Source organism: Balaenoptera acutorostrata, chromosome 20 (genome assembly GCF_949987535.1).
Source record: "Balaenoptera acutorostrata chromosome 20, mBalAcu1.1, whole genome shotgun sequence".
In the NCBI taxonomy this organism is placed as follows: Eukaryota; Metazoa; Chordata; class Mammalia; order Artiodactyla; family Balaenopteridae; genus Balaenoptera; species Balaenoptera acutorostrata.
This window is the reverse complement of record NC_080083.1, coordinates 20,512,555-20,524,265: the sequence shown is the minus strand read 5'-3', so window position 1 is coordinate 20,524,265 and position 11,711 is coordinate 20,512,555. Positions and strand designations below refer to the sequence as shown.

General features: G+C 49.5%; 2 protein-coding genes across 2 annotated transcripts; one reads left to right on the top strand and one right to left on the bottom strand.

The window, feature by feature from the left end:
• The first annotated feature begins 660 nt into the window (after positions 1 to 660).
• Positions 661 to 3,222, top strand: CCL1 (C-C motif chemokine ligand 1). The gene is made up of 3 exons (XM_007190335.2): positions 661 to 736; positions 1,907 to 2,021; positions 3,132 to 3,222. Exons 1-3 carry the CDS (start codon positions 661 to 663, stop codon positions 3,220 to 3,222), a joined length of 282 nt encoding a protein of 93 aa, XP_007190397.2.
• Positions 3,223 to 5,059: 1,837 nt separating this feature from the next.
• LOC114238844 (C-C motif chemokine 13-like) lies at positions 5,060 to 9,934 on the bottom strand. The gene is made up of 4 exons (XM_057536225.1): positions 9,897 to 9,934; positions 7,946 to 8,019; positions 7,295 to 7,394; positions 5,060 to 6,810 (listed from the first exon to the last, which is right to left on the bottom strand). The coding sequence occupies exons 1-4, from the start codon at positions 9,932 to 9,934 to the stop codon at positions 6,612 to 6,614; spliced, it is 411 nt and encodes a 136-aa protein (XP_057392208.1). The 3' UTR covers positions 5,060 to 6,611.
• Positions 9,935 to 11,711: the final 1,777 nt, after the last annotated feature.

Sequence of the window (11,711 nt, the reverse complement as noted above, 5' to 3'; positions counted from 1 at the left end):
AGGACTAAGAACAGGGCAAGCGATTGAAAAGTGTTGAGTGATTGAAAAAATAGAAATTGCAACTATCTGGGCCAGGCCCTTGACAGAACGGATCTTACTGAATGCTCCTCGGTCACCTGTGAGACACGAGTTACTCTTTCCATCTTGCACAGGAGATGTGACTCGGGCGAGTTTATGCATCCACTGATTTGCAGAACTGGGCTTCAAACCCACGTGTGTCTCAGTGCTGGTGCAGAGCTCTCCTGCTCCACCACGTTCTTGGGACGGTAGCTCCATCCCTGGATGGAAAGGCATGGCCTCAGAGGAACCACAGACAGGCCACTTCCTCTCATTCACCTTTTTCCAATTCCCACTCAGCTGGGACAGCTTCTATTCGGCCTCTCAAGATCTTTATCTGCTCCTGCGCTTGGGGAAGTTTCCCTACACCTCTCACACCACCCAGGAGAGGTGAGGAAAGGAGTTTTCCATGTGGTCACTGGACGTGAGTAACCATCTCTTCTTCCTGTGACTTCCCCACCTCTGCACTGGGGCTTGGAAAACCCCACCCAGGTCTTCTAATAAAAGCTCTGGGCTCTGCAGGATGGGCCAGAGGGCAGCTCTTCACTCCACCAGACTCCTTGAGGGACCCCTTCCAGGGAGGCCTGAGCTGGACGTCCCGAGATGAAGATCATCACCGCGGCTCTGGTGTCCCTGCTGCTGGCCGGGGCATGGCTACAGGCTGTGGGTGCCAAGAGCAGTGAGTTTGGCTGGAGTCGCTTTGCTCCTCCTTGGGGAGGGCGGAGACGCAGGCAGGTGCTCTGGGGTTGGGGGCGGGCTCACCCTGAGCTCACTGCCTTCATCTCCACTCCTCCAGAAAGAATTCTCCCTGAAGAGGAGGAAGGGAGGACTTGTTCGGAGGCAGGGGGACAGCAGGAGAACCATAAGTCTGGGGCCAACACAGACCGCTGAGTAGCTGCTTTCAGCCAAAGGAGGTCAGCCTCGTCCAGACTCTGCGGACTGATGGAGGGCAGCTGTGAGGTCATTGAGGCCAAGCTGGAGGCCTGAGGTCCAGAGGAGGGACTGACTGGGGTCTCGCCTCCACTGTGTAACAGATAACAGGCAGAGTCTGAGGTCAGGATCTGGGGCTTTAACAGTTGGCTAACTTTGGACAAGTTACTCTACTGCCCAAACTCTGCTTTCGCTATCAGTAAGATGGGTTTGATAATGCCTACCCTCTAAGGCTGATGACAGAATACTGACCTAACAGCAGACATATGGAAGGGGCTTTGCAAACGGTCAAACTAGGAGGAAGGAGCCAGGATTGAAATGCAAGCCTTTTGAGGGTGGGGTGTGTGTAGGGGGGGTTACACACTGGCAGAGTGGGAGCTGCGGGTCAGAGCTGAGGACCAGGGTGGAGGGCGAGGTTGGGATTGCGTGGAGCTTGTCAGTTCCTGGAAGCTCTTGCCTGGTCATTTCATCAGTCTGAGCTCCTAAAACAGTCCCTAATCCTGCCCCAAATAGTGGACTGCTGTTGAACCAGACTCACCAGGGTCTCAGGGCCCTTGAACCCAAATATGAGGGCAGAACCACACCCTAGTGGTGGGATGTCAGAACTAGAATAGCCTTTAGAAATCAGTCTAAAGAGTCTTGCTTTACAGCTGGGAAGTCTGGGGCCCAGGGGACGGCTCATCTTGACCAAAGCCACACAGCTGTTTTGTGGGGAGCTGGGATCTGAACCCCAGTGCCCTGACTGCCTAAATACAGAGCTGGGTGGCTGATGAGACACTAGTGCCCTTTGGATGTGATCCCAAAGCCTGAGCCTGTCCTGGAAGGGTTTTTTGTTTTTGTTTTTCTCCCCATCCTGGCTGAGAGGAACTCAGTCCAGCTTGAGAAATGGATGCAAACCATTTTTGCGCTTCTCTTCTAGTGCATGTGCCAGCCTCCAATTGTTGTTTCACATTGGTGGAGAGAAAGATGTCCCTGCAGAGAATCCAGTGTTACAAGAACACCAGCTCCACCTGCTCCTACAAAAACCGTCTAATGTGAGTGGTTGTATCCTCTTCCATCCTTGACTCCCTTCTCCGGAGGACAGAAACCGGCCCACCTGGAATTAGAATAGCAGACGCTAGGTGGCGATGTTCCACCGGATTAAGGTTTTTTTTAACCAAACTAGTGAGGCGGCCAAAATCTGGGCGCAGAGCTGAGAGTGGGCGCTAGGACGAACAGCTGTGCTCCTGCAGTGGCATGGGTTTCTTGGAGCTGCCAGGCGCCAAGTGTTATATCTTAATATTTTATGCCCGGAGCTTAAAAGCTCCAGGCACTACTGTGTGATGGTAAGAGTGAGGGGCTCTCAGTTAGTTCCTGCTTCTGGATTTGCCAACCTATAGTCTTGGGTGACTCTGGGCAGGTAAGTCTTCTGAACCTCCTTATCTGGGTAGCTCCTCTGCACTTCTGACCTGTGAAGTGGCGTAAACACGACAGCTGCATCACAGGGTCGTTATGAAGCTCCAGTGAGGTAGCTTACACTTGCCACTCAGTGTCTATAAGGCACTTTCGTGTATATTACTATCTCACCTAACTCTCTTGGTGCACACATTTTCATTATCGTGAAAACTGAGGTTCAGGGAATTGGAGAGATTTGTCTAAGGTCTTGCAGATAATTAAAGGCAGAATTGATCTACGGTTTTGGACAATAGCCAAGTTTGGGAGGTGGGCAGATCAGAAAAGAAACACGTGCACGCGCGCACACACACACACACACACACACATCCAAGGCGATGACTAGGGGTCCCAGATGGACACAGACACATGAAAAGATGGAGCAGGTGGGCCCTCAGAGATGTTCTAGGAGGGGAATTTTCCATGTTAGCAGATCCTCAGAATGTCTGCAGCCTTCACTCTACCCTGATACAATGAATTCGCAAAAGGGGTCCAGGAAATGCAATTTTAAAAGCCCCCCCACCCCTTGCCCCTGAAGCTTGGGTGTTCCTCCCAGTGTACAAACTGTAGGTCTTACGCAACGACTTCATTTTATAGGCCCCGGGAGAAAAGCTTAGGGGCACCCAGGAGCAATGAGGGGGTGATGGGACTTGTGTGTGGCACCCAGGGGGTGGCTCAGGTGACTTAGCCCTTCCTTTGTTCTCTGCCTACAGATTGAAGCTGAACGGAGGCCGAGAGGCTTGTGTCTCACAGACAAAATCATGGGTTCAGGCTTATTTAAAAAGGATAAACCCCTGCCAGTGAAAGGAAATATGAGCTGATTCCTTTCCATCCTGGACTCCGGACACCACGTGGCTTTACCTGTCCCCTCAACGCCCAACCCTACACCAGCCCTTCTGCCCCAACTTTGCCGGCTCACGTCAGAGGGTCTGCTGGGTCCTGATAAGCTATGTTGTCGCACTTTATATACTTAAATTCTGGAATCTTCAACTTCTGCCTCCCTGTGCCTCTTGTTGGACCTGGTGCCAGGAGAACTGACTTCTCATCAATAGGAGCCAATAAATGACTTACACCTCTCAGCTGACTGCCTTTGTCCTGGGGCATAAGCGTGGACTCTGGGTTGTGATGTAGATTATCTGCGGGGCTGGGTCCCCATTTGGATGCAGGATGCTCCCCATCACCCCCGCCCAGAGGGTTCAGAGGCTGATGATGCCCTAGCTGGAAGGGATCTTGGGCATCATCTGCCTGTAAGACGATGCTAGCCCCATTGTATAGATGAGGTGACTGAGGGCTGGAGAGGGACACCCCCAGGCCTGAGGACATGCAGAAAGTCAGGATCAGATCTGGCGTTAGAGCCCAGGGTTCCCGCTGCTCGGCTGCTTACAAAACCAAACTCACAAGTGTTGCTAGAAAGGAAAGTTGCCTTTAATCAGAATGCTGGCAATCTGGGGAGATGGTGGACTCAGTGTCCCCCCAAAACCACCTCCGAAGATTCTGCTTGGCCATGAAAGTTTTTAAAATATAAATTAGTTAATTAATTAATTAATTAATTAGTTAATTAATTTTTGGCTATGTTGGGTCTTCGTTGCTGCGCGCGGGTTTTCTCTAGTTGCAGTGAGCGGCGGCTGCTCTCCGTTGCGGTGCGCGGGCTTCTCATTGCGGTGGCCTCTCCTGTTGCGGAGCACGGGCTGTAGGGTGCACGGGCTTCAGTAGTTGTAGCACGTGGGCTCAGTAGTTGTGGCACACAGGCTTCATTGCTATGCGGCATGTGGGATCTTCCCGGACCAGGGCTCCAACCCGTGTCCCCTGCATTGGCAGGCGGATTCTTAACCACTGCACCACCAGGGAAGTCCGGCCATGAAAGTTTTTAAGGGGAAACAGGGAAGTAATCTCAGTTAATCACTGAAATAGGGGGTCAGAGTCATCACCATCCCCCACTGTGTGCAGGCTTGTGTGCAAGCTTGTCGACTCCTCGTGATCTTTCTTTAGATGCTCTCTTGTTAGCAGTTCTTTCGAGAGATTACTGAAGGGGAAGCTGGGAAAGCCATCTGGTCCTCAGTTAATTACTTACTCTTCATTTCTGCTTCTTTGATCTATGTAAAGAACCAACAAGTTAGGCAAAGTATTGTGTGATCAAAAGGTTTGAAAAGTGTGCTAGGGCCAGAGGCGAGTAGAGCATGGGGGTGCCTGGTTTAAGTTTAGCAACAAGACAAAAGGGACCTCCTGCAGGGAGCGCTTTCCTGCCCAAAGCTGCTTACAATGCCTCCCAGGGTAGAGCTCTTCCCCGAGTCCCCAGATGCCACGTGACTGTGTGGTACAGCATGATACCCGGACCCTGTCTCAACCGGACAGAGCCTGCAGAGTTGGTTAGCAGGGCCTTCTCCTGGGGAGGGCCGTGGGGAGGGTCCAGGCATTGGTGGGTCCACGTCTGATGAAGATGCCAACACAAGTCATCCAGAGGAGGGAGGCAGGGGCTTCCCCGGTGGCGCAGTGGTTGAGAGTCTGCCTGCCAATGCAGGGGACACGGGTTCGAGCCCTGGTCTGCGAGGATCCCACATGCCGCGGAGCGGCTGGGCCCGGGAGCCACAATTACTGAGCCTGCGCGTCTGGAGCCTGTGTTCTGCAACAAGAGAGGCCGCGATAGTGAGAGGCCCGCGCACCGCGATGAAGAGTGGCCCCCACTTGCCGCAACTAGAGAAAGCCCTCGCACAGAAACGAAGACCCAACACAGCCATAAATAAATAAATAAATAAACCCAAAGTTAAAAAAAAAAAAAATCAATGGTACAGAGGAGGGAGGCAGTCTCAGGAAGAACAGGAGGCCCCTCAGGGGATAGAGAGGAAGAGGAGGTCCTGTCCCTTTAAGAGGGACAATCACAAGCTCCAACTTGTGTAACATGAGACTCTAGGGAGACTAGCAAAGGAGGGCAGTGAATTCTGGGTCTCAGGGTTTGATGGCTTTAGGGGAGATGGTCTCCTGTCCTGTGTCTCAGGGCTTTTCCCTCTTTCCCCGGCATTCAACACGCAGCACATCTGGCTCATACTTCTTAGGCCATCTCTTCCCTCCGCCCCCAGGACTGCCCTGCTTCGCTGGCTACCCCTCACATGGACCATTGCAGTAGGCTGCTCTCAGTGCCCCCCTGCCAACCCCATCCTGCCCTCGGCCCCGATCCCAGGCTACTCTTCCCGGCACCCCACACCCTGCCCTCACCATCGCTCCAAAGACTTCAGAGCTGACTCCAAACTCCCACCTTGATATTCCGATTCCTCTATAACCATGCCTCAACCTTCCTTTCCAAAGGTCTCTGGCTTTTCCATTCTGGATCCCTTACTCTGACTATTTGGGGATATTCCCTGAAGGCCCTCTCCCCTCTTCTCCATCCCGCATCTCCTCCGGGAGAGTCTTTGCTGTGACGGTGCTACACCATCTTCCAAGGCCCATCTGTCCAAGTCCCATCTTTGCCGTCAAGTCTGATGCTAATCAGGACGGGGTCACCTGATTCCTCCCCCTCCTCCGCCCCCACCAGGGGGTGTGTCAAGCGCGCTTACTGGCTGTATTACTCCAGGGTGGAGGACGAGGGCAGGGAGACCCACTGGAAGCTAATGCTGGGGACTGGAGCCATGGTTCTAGAATATCCTGGGCTGATGAGCCAGGCCCTCCCTGACACTCAGATGGGCCCAGGTTAGCCACACAGCCAGGCCCTGGCTACATCCGTATTCCTCTAGCACCCTCTGCCATCCACCTGCACCTGAGAGCACACCTACTGGTTGGGAGTTATCCCTGAAGAAAACACTACTACTGTATCAGAGATTTTAAGCAAAATGTATTTTCTGCCAAAAGTCAGCCATCCTACAATTGCATTCATGTTTCCATAATAACACATTTAGCAACACCTCACATTCACCAGGCGCTGTCCTCCCTAGATTGCAGTAGCCCTTCATCGCCGTGGCTCTCATAGGCATGCTCATTACCCCTGGGGAGTTAGGCAGGAGAAAGACCCACTGCCCACAGCTTACAGGAGAAGGAGCTGGGGCTCACGACAGGAGCCAAGTGGCTCAAGGCCCTGCTTTAAAAAAAGAGATCACCAATATTCAAAATAACTCCCCAACCAGCCACAATTCAAATAATACTCAATATTACTTAAGACATAGTACATTTTGCATCAGGAAACAGAAAGCACCCTATCTGAAAATTCAGGTCAATTTAGTCCAGGATAGAGACAGGAAGGCTGGGGGAGAATAATCATTTCTCAGCCTCTGGCTCGGTCTTAGTGTGGCCGAAAGAGTCCAAGTCTTCGGGGTGTGAGGTTTCTGACCCAGGTGTTTCATATAATTCCAGACCCATTTCTCCTTTGGGTTGGCACCGATGTCCTTGGTCAATTTGGTTCTGAAGCTGTGGATGAAGGTGGGCTGGCAGGGTTAGGTGAAATGTTGGAGGGTTTTATCCAAGAGATGACTCATTAGGGATGACCAGGCCCACCTGCTACAGGTGAGGGGCTGCCCTGGGACAGGAAGTCAGAGGGGTGTGGGAAGGAGAGGCCCTCTGGGGGTAGTTGCTGTTCTCGCCGCGCCCTGGGAGAAGCTGGCCTGGCATCCAGCAAAGCAACCACCCAAGTGTGAGCTGGCACCCATTCAGCGAGGAGGATGTGGGAGGTTACCGGCCCTCTCTGGGCCTGTCCCTGATGTAATAATAGGAGGCTTTGGATTACATAGTCTGGTTGGATCTTATCCCCTGAGTATGACATGTCAAATTAGTCTATGTCTGTCTTGTGGGGCAGAACTTAGGATGGGGGAGGATGGAAGAAAGGGAAGGGGTGAGATGAGGTGGGGAGGGTGGAGGGGAGCAGGGTTTTTCTACCTCCAGGACAGCTGCCTACAGACACTGGCTACTGGTGCTTCCATAGCTCTTCAGCCTCTGCAAGGGGATCTTCTTATGGTTAAATGGGAAACAGCAGGTGAACCGGTCACGGAGTGCATCTAGAAATAACGTCACAGAGAAAAACCATTTGAGATGTCAGGCTTTTCTCAGCTTGAATGCTGCAGGGGAAGGAAAGCTAAGAGGTAGAAGTGGGTCTTCTCCACCCCAGGTCCAGTGTTCCTGCCCGCCACCCCGTGAGGGGGTGGGACCAGGGACATGTGGCTCGAGATTTTGAGGTTGATTCTGCATGTTGGGGACACGTCTTTGCTGACTGAGGGGGGCCAGAGTGACAGGTCCTGGATATGGCCCCCAACCTGCAGGGTTTGGGGCGATCAGCTGGGGTCAAAGAAAAGGCCCTGGATTTGCAGTAGGGTTTAGGCTTTATTCCGGCTCTGCGGTGTCCTGGAGGTGGGAGGGGGCAGGTACGTTGCCTGCTGTCGCCAACCTAGGCTTCTCCTTTCTGTCTCCAAAATTAGATGTTAAGACTCCAAGGACCCCGGATGCTCTGATAGTCTCTGAAGTGGGTCACTTTGGCTTAGGCCTTCCTAGAAGATGAGAAACATAGGGAAGGAGAGAGAGGAAAGGAAGTGGAGAGAAAGATTGAATTTACTTGGCTGAGCGAGCACCTGGGTGCTGATGGCAGCTGCCGTGGGCAGCAGACACAGAGGCGCTGTGGACACTTTCCTGTTGGAGGGGGAAGATGTGAGCTTCAGCCTAAGAGCTGTTGGTTTCTGGGTTTATCTCAGCCTCTTGGCAGCTCTGGCTGCCCTGTCTGCCTTTGTAGGTAGCAGAGAGGATGGGGGCCCCCAGAGGGATCGTTGCCTGGCCAGGGTACAGTCAAGTCAAGATGGATCTACTAAGATTCTGAATTCTTAGTGTGTATCCTGAATCTACTAAGCTGGAGGCTGGGCTGCCAAAGAGTTTTCCAGGAAATGCAAGGCAAAAGCTGTGGCCTGTAGGAGGGTAGGCGCTGTTTCCTTCCAGCCGCCCAGACCACAGAGATGAAGACAGAACACAGATGTGCTGGCACTCACCCTAGTAAGTGATCCAAGGAGCTGCTTTCTCCAAAATGGAAAAGAAACCATAGAAAAGAACTCCTATGCTAAGGACTTTCCCCTATTACATATTTAGTCCTAACAAGGTAAGCGCTATTATTATCATGCCCATTTACAGATGGGGACACCGAGGGACAGAGAGATTAAATAACTTGCCCAACGTCTCATGGGGAGTGAGGGGTGACACTGGGAGAAAAAGCCAGTCTGTTTACATATAATCACCAAGAGAGTTTCATGTAGCTGATGTCTTTTTCCAAGGCAAGTTTTAGGTGGAAGTCTCATACTGCAGACAAATTAAAGCCAGCTTCTGGTGACCGGCCTCCTCCCATCACATATAGGTGCTCCCTTCTGCTACTCAGGCCCAGAGGGATACGGTCTGAAAACCACTGATTTGTCTAAGCCCCTTGTTTTCAGGAAAGATCATTGATAGGACAGGGTGGGGAGTGGAGCAATGAAGTGGGCTCTTTGTTCCTGAACCTGGCTCCCTCCTGCAAGGGGTCTGAGCTAGGAGCTTGGGGTTGGGGGGGGGGGGAGTGCCAATGAGCACGGTGGCAAGGAGGGAACAGCTTGGGCTGTGATAGAATACCTGGCAAGGCCCTTGGCCTGTGTGTTCCTACCCCCATGCTCATTCTTGGCTCCCAGACTTTGTTTACTTTTTGCACCTGCTTGGAATATTCTCCTGTCCACTTTCCATCCTTGCAAGTTTTTCTACTCTAGCAAAACAAGCCCAGTGATAGTAAAAGAAATGAAATAAAGAGCTATGGTTTGTGAAATAGAAAAGAATATGTAGACAAAGGGCTAAAGAAGCTCAAATTTGGTTCTTTGGCAAGCCTACGAAGAAGCTGAAACTCGCCTGAACTGACCATGAAAAAAGGAAAAAAGGCACCAGTAAGGGACATCACTACAGAGCCTGCAGACACCAAGAAGAAAATAAGAACCTTATGCCAATAACTTTAATTTAGAAGAAGTGGACGGATTTCTTAAAATCCAACTTACCGGATTGCAAGAAAAATTTTTTAAAAAATCCTCAAACTGTTTAAAAAATTGAGTGAGTAATGGAAAACCTTCCCACAAAGCATCCTCCAGTCTCCAGGAGCTTTAACAGCTCTTCCACCAAGCATTCCAAGAACAAAGAATTCCGATCTTACACAATCGCTTCCAGACAATATCAAAAGTGTTCGCTCTTCGACTCATTTTATAAGTCTTTGACATGAAAACTTCTCAGGAACCACAGAAGAAAAGATTTCAAGCTTGTCCCTGCAGACACACATTCCATTCTTTTGTGGATCACATCAATGAGATTGCAGGTCTTCTGGCTTTGGGTTGGGTTGGGACATGGGGGAACCCTGCAGGGTGTTGGAAAGAGGGAGTAGTTAGGGTGAAGTACTGATTTCTCTGTTGCCTCCTTATACCTCTGCCTGGACGCAGCCCTCAACCAATGGCTTTCACTTCCTTTCCAGGTGGCCCTCTCCATGACTCTCTCCGTCCAGTTTTGGGGACCCACACTCTGTCCTTGCTCCTTCGGGTCCAAGGGTGGTCACCATGCTGTCACTAGCCTCAGAGTACCAAAGCAGCCCTATGCTTTCTCCACACCCAGCCCACATCTTGGTAAATAGCATTTTTATTAAACCCTCCTCAAATCATTCCAATTTCAGTGTCATCTATTTCTTCCTGACTGACATAGGTTTAGGTACCAGAAGTGGCTCCTGATAATAGACCTTCCAAATGGGATTCTGGAATTGGGTTGCTCATATATTTTAGGAGCATAATAATGGCACCTGCTGGCATCATGATAACTTAAATTATCACCAATAGTAGGATGGCAGACTGTGTTGTATCAAGCCCTCCAAGTGATTCTTAATGGGCACTAAAATTTGAGAACCACGGGATTCCAGTATATCCCATGGCCATCTCTGATCTATAGTGAATACCCACCAGAGAGCTCTTAAGGACGCTGCCCTCCTCTCACGGCCCCATCAAAGCATGCCTTGGTAAAGGAAGTGTCCTCTGGCCTTGCCCGGGGAGTGCAGTTAGGGATGGCTAGGCAGCTTGCACATAATAGATCCTTTTCAATAGACCCACTTCCCCGTGGCTTTAGATACCTTCCTAATGTCCCAGGGGAGTTCTGGCATTTCAACTTCATCAACTGCAGGCCTGTTTTAAAGTCTAGATTCCAATCAGCCAATCTAGCTAAATATTCATCATCCCCAAGTACTTGTGCTAGTGCATTGAATCCTGAATTCTGGATAAGCACGTTTATGCCAATGAATTTAACCAAGTCTTGTATGTTATTATCCTCTTACAATCCACTCCTACACATGCACCCCAAACTTTTCTCCAAATTGAGTGAGTGGGGGGACATTCAAACACTTCCAGCTGAAGGGACTCCTGTCTGTCCTTCCCTCTGCTTCAGGACGTATTATCTTGTAAGAAAATATGTTTAGGAGCCTGGGGTCTGGAGTCAACCAGACATGGATTTAAGTCCTGTATTTGCCGTTTACTGGTTATATGATTTGGAGCAAATTGCTTACCTCTCTGAGCCTCTAAGAGGAACTGATTGCTAATTATTACCTCACTGTGATGTTCTGAGAACCTAATAAGATAACGAATGCATGCAAAATGTTCAGTCCTGTGCCAATAATTTCTATTTTGAAAAATTTTTATGTTCACTGAAGTGTAGTTAATTTACAATGTTGTGTTAGTTTCTGGTATATAGCAAAGTGATTCAGTTTTATATATATATATGTTATTTTTCATATTCTTTCCCATTACGGTTTATTACAGGATATTGAATATAATTCCTTGTGCTATACAGTAGGACCTTGTTGTTTATTTATTTTACATATAGTAGTTTGTATCTACTAATCCCAAACTCCTAATTTATCCTTACCCCACCCCCTTTCCCCTTTGGTAACAAGGTTTGTTTTCTATGTCTGTGAGTCTGTTTCTGTTTTGTAAATAAGTTCATTTGTATCATATTTTAGATTCTACATATAAGTGATATCATATGGTATTTGTCTTTCTCTTTCTGACTTAATTCACTTAGTATAATCTCTAGGTCCATCCATGTTGCTGCAAATAGCATTATTTCATTGTTTTTTATGGCTGAGTAAAAAATATATATATATATATATATATATTTATATATATAAAGGAGGAAAAGAGCAACCAAATCAATAAACAAATCTACCAATGATAATAAACTCTAAATACTAAACTAAGTTAAACATTAAACCAGAAACAAATTAGATGCAGAAAGCAAACCCCAAGTCTACAGTTGCTCCCAAAGTCCACCGCCTGAATTTTGGGATGATTCGTTGT